The following is a 14,092-nucleotide window of genomic DNA, read 5'->3' as shown; positions in this document are numbered from 1 at the left end:
TATCGAGTCGCGGGAACAGTAATTAAGTTTCTGATCAAAGAAGTTATTCCGCGATTTGGTATTCCATCAGAAATAAGCTCACATAATGGCGCTGAATTTGTTCAAAAGGTCGTGAAGGGCATCCTACCAAAGCTACATATTAAACAACGGTTAGGTGCGGTGTATCACCCACAAAGTCAGGGGTTGGTTGAGAGAGTAAATGGAACACTAAAATCAAGAAAGCTAAAGTGGTCAGATGCGCTTCCGTTAGCGTTAATGAGTTATCGCATGTAAACTCATCGGAGCACACATTTAACACCACATGAAATGCTAACAGGCAGACCAATGCCAGCACCGCATCTGAGAGGTCTACATAAGGGGCCACCACTTGAGCAGTTACAAAATGATCTGAGAGACTATATGAGACAACTGACTTCTATCCAAACAGCCATCTACCTGGGTGTGAAGAGACAAGAGTCAGAGGTCGAACAACCATTCGAGAAGTGGAATCAACCAAGACGCGAGGGACCGTACACCGTCGTAAGGGCAACGCCAAGCGCCATTATAGTCGAGGGCAGCACAACTTGATACCATCTGAACCACTGCACCAAGGCCCACGCTGCCACGGTTGATGAGCCCGACCGAGAACAACAGGACAGTAAAGTTGGTTAAGTGTCACAATAATGTACAACATGCCAAAACATTTGAAAATTGGGAGAATGAAAATCGCATTGGTATGGCATAAGAGATCAATTTGTAACTACCAAGTATTATGGGATTAGTTCGACAACAGAGAGACGTACAACCTGGGTGACGACTGAACACCAAAAACCGACAGTACAAAATTGGAAAAATTATTGGAATAATTGTATTGACAGTCGAAATAGTGATGTGTTTGTTGTGTTTTTGTGTCACACCTATGCTTAAGACTTTTGGAGAACAAATGACAGTTTTGGCTGGGAATTAAGTGGCAGAAGCTCAATTGGCGCAGTTAGTGATTGGATATCCAAGCTTATTTCTTAACGAGGAAGATCAGATGGCTGAACTGAGTGCATCGCTATGAATTGCATTGACCCCTTGTCTGAAAACGCCAACGATCAGGAAAACCTATACAAGAAAGTGGAGCATCCGCAAAAAGAAAGAAAAATAAAATAAAATAATAAAGTAAACAGAATTAAAGGAAACAAAATTATGGAAATAAATCAAGTTAGTTTGGAATTTACCATGAAAAATCAACAAAAACGATGATCTGGACTAATTGCAGATGTTACAATATCCGACAGTACTCTCATCAGACATGTAGCACTAGGAATAATTGCTACAACTTCATTGTTTTCCAATTGTGATTCTCTTGTTGGTATGTCACACCACCAGGGAGGAAGCTGTCGGTTAAGGTCAGGATGCAACATCGATTCCCGACTTTGGGCTACACAAAAAAGCTGAGCGTGATGCCTGCTGGAATTGTCTCTGACTCCAACATCTGACTTCATGACACCTGATAACGAATATGGAGAAGCATGGTCTTCAAAATGTTTAAGGGGAGGTGTCAATGCCAAATGGCAACATGGACATATACTATATTATATTCATTCATGTACTCATACTGACATGTATCGACAACTACTACCGTAATCTTGCACTGTTATTAGCTTATCTTACCACTTATCAGTTAATCAATGTGTGTACCTTTATCATGTATCAATCAACCATCAACATTTTGCAATATATAATTCCAGCATCTACAAAAAAGAAGAGGGGGAATAGTGAATGGTTTTAAATGTTCAAATAAACGTTGAAGTGTCTGAGATTTTTTAAGCAAAGCGTAAACAATAAAATTAATTACAGCAGTCTGACGCGCAAGCAGCTAAATGTAAAATTCGGGTCATTATGTCCGTGTATTGAAAGTACAGCTATGATTTACTATTTACTATACTTTACCTTTACTCTGTATTATTTTTTAGACTTTAATTTTCGGTTGTTTTTGTTTATCTGTGTGGGAGATGAGCTCCCAAGGGGAGGATTGTTGTGGATTAACTGCAAGTCGGTTTGATGGAAAACATCTGGATGTTAGGAAGCAATGTTTATACAGGAAATAGCAAGGTTGACTGAGCCAAGTCCAGTTCGAGAAAAACACCACATCACTGATCGCCGATGTTGTTGAACACAGTATAAAAACCCAGCGTCTGAGGAACGTGGGTTGAACGTGGCTTTAATGTTGTTGAATAAACATATTCCCTTTCCGTCATATCGACTCTGTTTATGTTTTGGGGAGATGCCCAACGACATCCTCTCCTAAAATATCTCTTTATCTTGTGTGCTTTGTAAAGACTTTCCGAGTTACTGTTGAAAAATATTATAATTTTCGTACTGTATTTCTTATCCAAGGCTTGCAGTGATAATAATGTGAGAATCAAAAACATAACCATGGAAAAGAAGCTTTTATTTTCATTTCTAAATTATTTTTACCTTTTTATACCTTTTAGTAAGCTTGGGGATTTTTCTTTTCAATTGAACCTTCATCTTGTTCAAGAAATTGGCACCCTTTGACCCTTGTTGGTGTTCTTTTTTTACCTGAGGTCTAACTCAGTCCTGAACACCAAGAAGAAAGGAGGATTGCTCGATATAGTTAACACAACACAAATAATCTATGTATTCATAACCATATATTCCGATTGTAATTTGATTTTATGGCCCCGCACACTTATTACTTTTAAAACCTTGAAACGGGTCACTGAAAATCATATCACCATATAAGGATTAAAACAAAAAATCCAATTCTGACCCGGAACTTTGAAGGTGCACCTGGAGCCTTGGCCTTCCGGTCGGGGAGATCGGGGTTCGGACGGAACCCAACCAGACAACTCCAACCGTCCAGTGAGCTCCCCCTTTTGACGGGCAGGATGATGCCCGGTGTCCTTGCCCTCCACGGTACAGACAGAGGCCCTTGGAGAGTCGACGCCCATGCTCCTCGACGGACAGCGACGCGCGCTCCACCTCCATTGCCTCTGGTGGGTCTAGTAGAGTTGCGGGTGGCTGCTGGAAATCCGAAGGGGCGCCAGTCCCCTCGGGTAAGCAGAAACTGGATGGCTCTGGCAGACTCTCTCACGGCGTCGACCCTGGACCCGACGATCGATTCGGGCCGTGAGCGCAATAGCCTCGTCGAGGCTGGTAGGCGGGGCGTGAGACACCAACTCGTCAGTAGCTCAGGAGGTAGAGCGATCGTTTTAGGATTAAGGGATCCCAGTTCGAATCCCGGCTTGTCCGTGTTACATGTCGAAGTGTCCTTGGGTAAGACATTGAACCCCCAATTACCCCCAATAAGCAGGTTAGCGCCTTACATGGCTGCACAGATCACGGCCGCTATTGGGAAATGTGAAGCACAATGTAAAGCGCTTTGGGAAGTCATTGACTTGAAAAGCGCTATATAAATGCAGATCATTTCATTTCATTTTTCATTTCATTTCATGTCCTTCATGTAGTCTGCCAAGCTGTTGAGATAGGCGTCCACTAACGCCTCTGCATTCCAGTTGCTCTGGCTTGCGAGGGTCGGAAAATCGATCGAATAATCGGCGATCGATCGTCTTCCCTGCCGTATCCTCATCAGAGATCTCGACGCGTCAACTGATGAGGATCCTGTGCCGAATACCTTGAAGATCTCCTGGGCCAGGAGATCAAATGAGGAACACGCAGCTGAACCTCTCTCAAATTCAGCCGTTCCCCAGAGTCGGGCACTTCCGGTCAAATAGTTGATAGTGAAGGCCACTCTGGCCGCGAAGTTTCGGGGTTGCAGGTCGAAAATGAGTCGGCAGTTCACAATGAATGCGCGAACCTGTGCCGGGTCTCCACAGAACTTTTCAGGTGCGCCCACTCGCGGTTCTGCCGATTCAATGGTGGGAGAGTTCGTGAACGGGATGGGCGGGGCGAGTGGTGCCACGGCAGACGGGGAATTACCGGAGGGCGGGGCCGATGCGTGCTGCTGACGAGCAAGAATCTCCGGGAGCGCATCTAACCTTTTTTGGTCGCGCTGAAGCCATTCCTGTTGCTGTTGAACAATCCGTAGAATGGCTGACACGTCACCCGACATCTGCCAGACCTCCGCCACGGTACGGTGCGAACGTTGCATGTCTCCTTTCGCCGATCGGCGCTCGTAAAAAACCTCCCCTGGGTTCTTTTTCTGGTCCGATCGTTCTGTCATGAACTAGGAACGGAGACGGGAACCCAATTCCGTTAGTTTCTTAGTTTTATTTGAAAAGAGACGTAAGCTGGCACCCACGATCCAGTGCTCGTAGATTGTGGGGAGCAGGTCGCTTGTGACGCGGAAGTGGCACTTCTCTGGCGAGAGATAGCGGTGTCGAAGAAGGAAAAGCAGGTCGGGTTACAAGGGCGCAGGAGCAGAGACGTGAGCAAACAGAAACAGGTCGAAGCCGGGAAACGTACAGGAGTCAAAAACAGGGAGTCAGGTTCGGAAGGCTTGCCTTAGCGGGAGCTGAAGGTTCGCAACGTTCGGACGCCGGTAACAGGGAGTCGGAGGGTTTAAAAAGTGGCAATGATCCAATCAGCTACCAGGGCTGTTGGTGCCACCGGGGCAGCCGCAGGTGCCCCAAATCAGTAATCATAACAGTATTGGGTATTTTTGTATTCTATCTCTCTTTATTTTAGTTTTTAACATGAGGATACTGCTGGAAATGTGAATTTCCCTACATAAAAAAAGTATCTATCTATCCATATATCCATCTGTTTATCCATCTATCTGTCTATCAAGTATTGCTGTAGTTGTATGTTTTTACTGAAGCAGTATTTTCTTTCAGAATGACAGCAAAATAATACATTGGGTCCTTGTTTATAACGACTGAATTTTGCACTAACTTTAGAAATGTTTTTTTCTGGTATTTCTTATTTGTGTAGTAGTATTTTTGACAGACAAAAGGACAATGGAGAAAAAGTTGGCACCAAAAATATAATAATGTGTTTTTACTTAATTTAGTATTTTAGATATTTGTTTTTGTTTGGCAGGTTGGATGTAAAGCCTGGGCTGTATTTTGCCCACTTAGTTAGAATACTTATATTTAGAGGAACTCCAACTTTTTTAATAAATCTGTCATCGCATAAGAATTTAGAAACCAAAACCAGTATGTGCTGCTGACTTACCTTGAGTCGAGCGACTGATCCCGATACTCTGAGAATTCCTTCAGTCTTCAAGCCACTCTGCTGCAACACACACAACAACTTACACGCACAAAAACACACAAATGAATATGTAGCCTCCAACATATGCAAAACAGTAAATCATTCAGCTGTAGGGTTCGTACACCCTTTTCATGGCTAAATCCAAGCACTTTGAAGGCCAATTTTTCCAGCGTTGATCAAAAGATCGTTGCTGCTAGCACATACTTTGTGTGATTTAGAGCTGCTCCTTTCGATGATTTACGATCTTGTTAATGGGCTGCTATAAATTCACATGACTTCTGCCATTCTTCTTCACAATTGTTTACAAACATGGAAAAGGCTCTGTAGATGTTGGGTAATAATTGAGTTCAATATGAAGACAATAAAGGAGAAACGGTAATGATATTGATTAGCAGAACGCATTCAAACTTTCAATCTTAGAGACTGATGATCTTTTTGTTTTTTTTTCCTTTTTTTTAAACGTATTTTCATGTATTTTCATTGTTTTTCAGAAGATTTGGGTCCAAAACTTATTTTAAAAAAGAATGTTAAAAGGTGATTATTTTTGGGATTTTAGTATTTATTTATCGCACCGAATAGTTAATATTTGTAATTTTTATTGTATTGTTTTGTTTTTCAGGGATTTCATGTTGTTGTTCAACTTTAAATCTGTTTAGTGTGTAAAAAGCTAGTTTTTTTGTACGTCTGGGAATATTTATATTTGAATTTTATGTGTTTTGCATGGATGCAAAACATAAGAAATTACGAATTACTAATTATTTTGGTGCATAATGTTTCATTAATAAATTGAAAACATAACATTAAAATCCCGAATTATCAGGGATTTCAAGCACCAGTACAAACCCTGTCGCTAATCTCAAAGGCACCTTGTGAAAAACCACAGGAACTTTGACCCCCGGATACTTCTTTCTGTCATCCTCCAGCAGTGCGTTAAGAGGAACGCCAAAAATGGCCCCGTCTGGCGGAGAAACCACTGTTTAAAAGACACTCGATTGTTGACACGGGTGTCTTTGATGAAGCGCACCACCGCTTTTTTCTCGGGTTGGCCAGGTGCGTTTGCTTTGAACGCCGAAAGCTAGCAAGAAGGTGGAGAGCTCGATGTGACAGATGAAGCCCAGTCGCTTGATGTCCACTGGCGAAAGGTCGTCGGCTCGCGTCAAGCTCTCGTGTGGACGTGCGTACTATGGAAACAAACACGAAAATATTCAGGATGATCAATTGCATCCCGAATCGGGTAAACGGCAGTTTCTTGAAAACACTCGTTTCCACGAAAACTCGATTAACGGCACAGATACTAGAGAATTTTATGGATATCGGTATTGGCCTTTTTATTTATTTGACAAGCCGATTAAATATATTTAAAACTGTGTCATTTGGGCTCAGATGCTTCCGAGTCTTATTCTCTATCCTGCTCCTCTCTCTCCTTGGACGCTACCCACCCTGCGCCTTCTGATTGAACAAGCGACATAGGGCGGAGCAACTCAAGAAGGAACAATAACGTTACAGCGGCATCTCTGCTAACTCATTCTGACATGTTTGTGAATGTGAATCAAGACTGCTGATAATATTGAGATTTTAAAAGTCCATGGTAGAAAAGCGTGCATGTGTTTAAGAGATAGTGTAAAAAGTGCAGTCAACTTGTTTTAGGGAGGCACCTTAGGTAGAGACTGATATGTCGACTTTTATCATAACATTAGTTCGTCAACCTAGTGTAGGGGTCAGCAACCTTTTCGGTGCGGTGTGCCACTTTCAAATTTTCTTTGTAAATCAGTGTGCCAAACCAAGATTAAAGACTCGCACAACATTTTTTTAATATCCAACAGAGCTGTCATTTTACACCAGTCCAAATATACAACATGGATAGACATTTTAACCGTATACCGTAAATTCCGGACTATAAGCCGCTACTTTTCCCCCAAAATTTCACCCTGCGGCTTATCCAGTGATACGGCCACCAGCGGCGCACGAATACAAAAGGTAAGCTTTAGACTGCAGCTTATTAACTTGTGCACAAATTAAATTAGCGTAGACATATCCTCATCATGCAAATTGCAAAAAGAAAGGCACATGACGCAACTTTCGAGCTAAACGCAATCAAGCAGTCCGATATAGAAGGAAACAGTAATCTTTACTCTGCGAGCGTGATGCTGGCGTGTTTTTGAATAAGGGAGCGTGGGACGACGTCTATATGACAAAGTCTCTTTTCCATACTGAAGGAAGACGACTTTGATGACGTCAGAAGAAGATGAGGACAGTTTACCGTGCTTATTACAAGTACGGTATGTTTTTTTAACAGAGCTATTAACTGTGTTGCGAGCGTGTTGCTAGTAGTGTTCAGTTGCTAGTTCACAGGCACGGTTTGGGATGAAAGTTATAATATTATTATTAAAGCTTTGAAAACTCTCTCGGTGTACCGTCTTTCTTTGTAAATATGTGTAACCATGTATAATATGTATTTGCAACTGTATATTTTTGTAATGTATTTATTTTAGAAACTTATTCTGATGTTTTGCACGAGCAAATGAGAAAGAAGGGGCGGGGCAAACGCGGGCTGACGGGAAGTGGAGTAAAGGTGAGACTTGTTTGTGGACGCGGCCGACAATAGTGGATATATATTTTTCCCACCCTTACCTTTGGAAATACACTTTTTTCCTTGGATTACTTTCAACGGGCACCCGGACTCTGCAGGTCTGTATTAAATTGTAAGTACCGGTATCATTTTTCGTTCATATTGCCGGCTGTGTTTTTTGGACTTTATCGGGCATGGGTTAATTTCGTGATTGTGTTGCGTTTTTTCAATGTGGGCGCATGCGGCTAATATACAGGTGCGGCCTGTGTATGTATAAAATCGGTTTTCCTCCTGAAATGTGGTGGGTGCGGCTTATAATCAGGTGAGCTCTAAAGTCCGGAATTTATGGTAACTCAGTGTTTTTCAACCCTTTTTGAACTAAGGTACACTTTTATTTATAAAAAAGTTCCGTGGCACACCATCCGTCGAAAATGTTTGAAAATTAAGTTATGTCAAATATTTCACTGTACTACCTCATAAGCAGATAATTACTATATAAAAAGAAGAAAATACCACTTCAAATAAAAAAGAATTACGTGCTTTATGTTTTTATTTTTTACAGTACAATCTTAAACCGCTTTGTTAAACAAATTAAGTTATTAAATGTACTGTGCTACCTCAAGAGCGGATAATTAGTACATAAAAAGTATATAAAAATCTACTGCCACCTAGTGACTATTACAATTCCTCGTCTGAAGAGTGCAAAAATATTGAATAATGACTGATTTTTTGGAAAGATAAAAGTCCAGCAGCACACTAGACAAGGTCTCACGGTACACTAGTGTGCCCCGGCACACTGGTTGAAAAACACTGGTATAACTGGCATATTTATCTTCCACTATTCTTGTTCATCAATTAACTAAAATATGAATGTAAACAACATGTGGAAAGGCCTGTAGCCATTCTGACTTCAAATTTTTACCTCAAGAATTAACCAGAATCAACCATTCTTCATCAACTATAAGCTACAATCAAAAAACTAGAAATATGCTCAGCTACTATACCATTCATCAATGATATCTTGTTACAGAAAATATCAAAACTTGAAACAACAGCAGCAATGCAGAAGGCCCGCGCGCACACACGCATGCGCACACACACGCTTCTTTAAAACATTCGACATCAGTAAATGTTTTTCCGTGCTTTGCTATTCAGTGAGCAATTTGTTAGATAGCTTTAGTGGTGTTTTTTTTAGCAGCGACAAAGGTTTTTAGGGTCTGTGTCTATTTGCCGTACCTGTACACAGCACGTTTTAATGTCTCCGCCTTGAATTCATGTTCATGTTTCGTCTCGTAATGACGTTTAACACTTGATGCGCGAGGTACAACGCTCTCAAGGCATAGTGCACAAAACAGCACGGTCATTTTTTGCACAAAGCCCCAGTCATCTGTTCACGCTGGCTAGAAAGAATGCGATGTTTTCGCTCGAGGAGCCCTCATGATTCGTTCATTTATCGTGCGCGTCTGTTTCGTTGGCTGGGTAAAAACACGAATCTCTCCTCTGCGAGGCGTCGCGCAAACACGCACTGACACACGGAGGGGCGCTAACGAAAAGCTTCAAAATAACACGGCGCGCGTGTCATAGGTTGCCGCCCCTTGATCTATCGTGTGTGTTTGTGATTGAAAGAGAGCATAAAAAGCAAGCTATAGTTGAAGGCTGAGTGATTGGCTTTTACCATAAAATTGGGTTGTCAATCTGACTCTAAAATAGGAGTGCCTACACTTTTTAATTCACCAGCTCCATTGAAATTTCCATTTCTTAATTTTTGTTAATTTGAATCATGATTGACATTTTTTATTTATTGACTATAAAAAAAGGAGCTATTGTCATAATTGCCCTATTTGGAACACCTGTGGCACCAACAGCCCGGACAAGCTGATTAGTGGCCACACCCTTCTTAAACCCCCGACTTCAAGTTCAAACTTTGTCAGATCGTTGCGAGCTGTTGTGTTTCACTCAGTGAGCGTTCCCGTCCGACTCCGTCCCTGTTAAAACCTGTTTCCTGCCTGATTCCCGTTTTTCGACCCGTTTCTGAACCTGACTACGCCTGTTTTGCCTGCCGCCTGCCTACGACCACTATTACGAACTTTACATCGCCTCTGATCTCCAGCCCTGGTCAAACGACTTGCCATTCCCGCCTGTCTTCTTCCGACACGGAAGTGTCACTCCCGCCTTGCTCGTTCCCAGTCTTCGGATCAAGCAATCAAGCAAGCCTTACTCTCACTCTCTTTCTATAGAATCTGAGAAACGCATGCAATTGAGTCCTGTGTCCGTTCTGGTCTGTGACAGCTATTTAAGTTTTGATGTACTGATATAAAAGTTACTGCTAAGACTAATTTTATTCTCTGCACTGTTAGTTTTTGGGTAAAGTGAAAAATTAGCCACGTTAGTTGTGTTTAAATTCTAATTGACTCTAAAATGTTTCAGAGAGCTATTAAAGTTTTACTTGAATTTATAACAAATATTTTTCTGTTTCTTTTTGCATCATTATAAAATTATTACGCCAATTTTAAACCTTTCACAGCAAATAAATATCGGCCTCCTCTTTAAATTATGAATAAGTATCGATATCGGCCCTGAAAAACCTATATCGGTCAACAATAATAAGACACCTGAAACAGAAAGGTGTTGACGTCGCCAATGAGGAAGAAGGGAACTCAGTAACTGGGTAGGTCATCACTTTATTTTGCATTTGTTGTTGCGTTTGCAAATGAGGAAAAGTTGTGTTAGTTTCTGGTAGTTTGCTTGATGCTAGCGTTTGCTTGTTAGCTGATTAATGACTGTGTGTGTGTTTTACGGGTTCCATATTACCTTGGCTACCACGTAACAATATTGATTTCAGGTGGCCTAAGCCTCACCTCCAGGGTTTCTGTAAAACAAAGTTCTCCAACCTTTTTCAAATGTCTAGCTACTTATTAGCGCAGCGGGCAGCCACTTTCATATGAATTTCTAAAATAGCAACTTAGCTAGATGGCTTGCTAAATGGCTAAAAACGTAACTTGATGGTTAGCTATTAAGGTAAACATGTAACAAACTAAAAGGGAGCTACATACTCATACTATACTTTCTCATCTCAATAGAAAACAACAATGACAGGCTTCACAATAAGAAAGACATCATATACAGTGGGGCAAATACAGTCTGTCACAAAAGTGAGTACACCCCTCACGTTTCTACAGAGTTTTCATTTTAATGTTTAATAGAACACCACTAAAGAAACATCGTTTTGACACAATGAAAAGCAGTCTGTCAACAAAGGCCATGGCTTACTGGTAAGATATGCTTTGGTCTGATGAGACAAAGATTAATTTATTTGGCTCAGATGGTGTGAAGCATGTGTGGCCTAAACCAGATGAGCAGTAGTAGTCGTGGCTAAAGTCAAGCATGGTGTTGGAAATGTCATGGTTTGGGGCTGCATGGGTGCAACTGGAATTAGGGAGTTGCATTTAATTAAGGGAAACATGGACTCAAGCATATACTGTGAAATACTGAAGCAAGGAATGATCCCCTCCTTCCAGAAACTAGGTCGTAGAGCAATGTTCCAGTCTGACAATTACCCCAAATACACTTATAAGTTGACCAAGGCTTTTCTAAAGGGGCCAAGGGTAAAGGGGATGGACTGGCCAAGCATGAACAGAAGATCACATTGTTTGATTTTTAAATAATTTGCTTGAAATTCATGATGGAAAAGGGGTATTTGGTCAATACCAAAAGTTAATCTCATACTTTTTTATGTAACCGTTGTTGTAAATAAAGGACAAGCGTTTTTTGTAACACTTCCCAAGATATTCACACACTGTTGTTGGTATTTTGGTTCATTCCTCCATGCAGATCTTCTCTAGAGCAGTGAGGTTTTGGGGCTGCCGTTGGGCAACACAGACTTTCAACTCTCTCGACAGATTTTCTATGGGGTTAAATTCTGGAGACTGGCTAGGCCTCTCCAGAACCTTGAAATGCTCATTACTAAGCCACTCCTTTGTTGCCCTGGCTGTGCGTTTGTGATCTTTTTCATGCTAAAAGACCCAGGCACGTCTTATCCTTAATGCCCTAGCTGATGGAAGATTTTCACAAAAAATGTTTCCACCCCCGATGTTCAGAGTGGTTATGGTGTTCTTCGGATCCAATTCACTGCCAAAACTTACACTCTTGAACGTCAACCAAATACTTGTTTTCTCGACTGTATGCCAGCGCAAGCTACGGTCTTGAATTAGAGCAGTGTTTTTCAATCTTCTTTAAACCAAGGCACACTTTTTTTCATCAAAAAATCTCGAGGCACGCTATCTGTTAAAACTGTTTAAAAATTATCTAATTTTATTTATGTCGCATAAACTGATATTGTAAAAATTGTTTGTGGTCACTGTGGCTCAGGAAGCAATACAGATGAATCATTTTGGTTAACAAAGTTGCTGTGATATGGGATTTTATTAGATTTTTATGCGATGACAGATTTATTCCTAAACAGAATGATAAAGGGTTTCAACAATGGCTATGTGTCGGTATTGCAGCAATACGTATGACAGTTGATAATGGCAAACCCCAGAGATTTGTGGAATTGAAATGCAAATTTGGGTTACAAAGAAGTGACTTTTTTGTTATCTTCAAAAAAAAGACTACTATCACAAAGAAAAAAAACTGGGGACTTTTCATAATATAATGGTATGTATGGATGTTTGATGGCATGTAGTGGGCATTCATCACACTATATTAAAATAAATTGGAAAAAGGAGATGGATTTAAAAATAACAGAAGACGAGTAGTGGAATATTTGTAAAACACAGCGCACATCCACTCGGTTTTTCTGACCCTGCTGGAGAACATGTGGAGAGGTAGACGTTTACCACATGAATATATTTTGGCTTTGCCCATGGATCCAAGATTATTGCGAAAAATTATGGTTTGTTTTAAAGAAAATATTGTGCAAGGGATAAATAAAACATTCAAGGTGCTCTGTTTAGGCCATATAACCGAAGAAATGTTACAGAGAAAGTATGAGTACTTAGTTGAAAATTTACTGACAGCTAGCAAAAAAAAAGTAATAACAAGATTAAGGCCCAAACAAGATTTCCCCAACCTGGAGCAGTGTGCACTGTGGAGGAAATATTTGAAATGGAGAGGACCACATTGTAGAGGACCACTTTCAAATAAAAATACAGGAAATGTTTAAATCTAGGCTTAAAACTCACTTCTACTCTATAGCATACGAGTAACCTAATCTTATATGTAATAACTTGTGAAGCCCTTAGAGACTAATTGTGATTAAGGGCTATACAAATAAAAATGACTTGACTTGACTTGAAGTGCTAGCTAAATGTAGTACTAAAAAAGCTGAAGGATTTAGCTGACGCAATATAAGCTTGACTTGACTTGACAGGAGCCCCGATTCATGGACAAATGGGAAAAATGGATAGAATATAGGGAAAATTAGGGCACCACTTACAAACAATGAAGAATGGACTTTTAAAATTGACTTGAACATGGAAGATATTCCTCCAACACTGCAACGTTGTTTTTGTTTTCGGTTTGTTTAATTTTTTTCCCTTCCCTCATTGTTCTTTATTTGTTGTGTGTTCAAGAAAGAGAAAAGGTACAATAAAAATTAAGTTACAAAAAAAGAAAAGAAAAAAATGTAATGTGTCTCCACCTACTGTTATGGATGAAAGTTACAGTTACATGGTTGATCAATGGAAAAAAACAATGGCATGGTATTTGTTTGCAAAGATAAAATTGGGCAATTTCCTGCGGCACACTGGACAAGTTCTAACTGCACACTAGTGTGCCCTGGCAAACTGGTTGAAAAACACTGACTTAGAGCATCCTCAACATTATTGTCACTGACATGAGGCCTCTTCCATGGTAGAAGACCAAGGCTTTACCACAATGATCCAAACCTTTAATCACTTTAAGTATCTCACATCTTTGCAGGTGTGTAGTATCGATTTGTATGGATTTTTTTATTGTTCAACATGACAGAATAGTCTGTTGTTTTGTGCGCTTATTTTCTATTGTCCCAAAAATATTTGAATTAAAATGTGTTTTTTACCCTTTCGAGACAACGGTTAATCGAAAAAGATAATCGACAATTCATCATGATTACTAAAATGATCATAGTTGCAGCCCATTCAGAAGTCACGCTCACCGGCATGTCACCGCCGCGATCTAGGAGGCAATCCCAACAAGTCCCCCCCCTTTTATGTTCGGCCGCTCCGTCCGAGTACGGGCACTTGCGCAGCAACCAATCAGCTGGGGTCGACCAATCAAACTGCGCAGTGGAAGAGTGGGCAGGCGGGGACGGAGGCTTGACGTCGTAACAGAACGCCGAAAGGTCGGGATGGACTAAAAAAGAGAAATCCTCCAATC

The 14,092-nt window shown here is 40.8% G+C and overlaps 1 protein-coding gene across 2 annotated transcripts in view; it reads right to left on the bottom strand.

Annotated features, from left to right (window-relative positions):
• Window positions 1-14,092, bottom strand: part of arhgap28 (Rho GTPase activating protein 28) — a 65,524-nt gene that overhangs the window by 26,870 nt on the left and 24,562 nt on the right. Inside the window, exons 7-10 of one of the 2 annotated variants that reach the window (XM_088322015.1) lie at window positions 13,872-14,068; window positions 6,191-6,347; window positions 6,033-6,124; window positions 5,128-5,205 (exon numbers count right to left, since the gene is read on the bottom strand). In XM_088322015.1, coding sequence (XP_088178141.1) covers window positions 5,128-5,205; window positions 6,033-6,124; window positions 6,191-6,347; window positions 13,872-14,068 — 524 coding nt within the window. The remainder of the gene's footprint in view (window positions 1-5,127; window positions 5,206-6,032; window positions 6,125-6,190; window positions 6,348-13,871; window positions 14,069-14,092) is intronic. The other variant, XM_088322016.1, reaches the window with a different exon arrangement.

The sequence above is a fragment of the Urocampus carinirostris genome, chromosome 18, assembly GCF_059441175.1.
Source record: "Urocampus carinirostris isolate Australia breed hairy pipefish chromosome 18, RoL_Ucar_1.0, whole genome shotgun sequence".
Lineage (NCBI taxonomy): Eukaryota > Metazoa > Chordata > Actinopteri > Syngnathiformes > Syngnathidae > Urocampus > Urocampus carinirostris.
The sequence above is the reverse complement of the archived record's forward strand: the minus strand, read 5'-3'. Positions and strand labels throughout refer to the sequence as shown.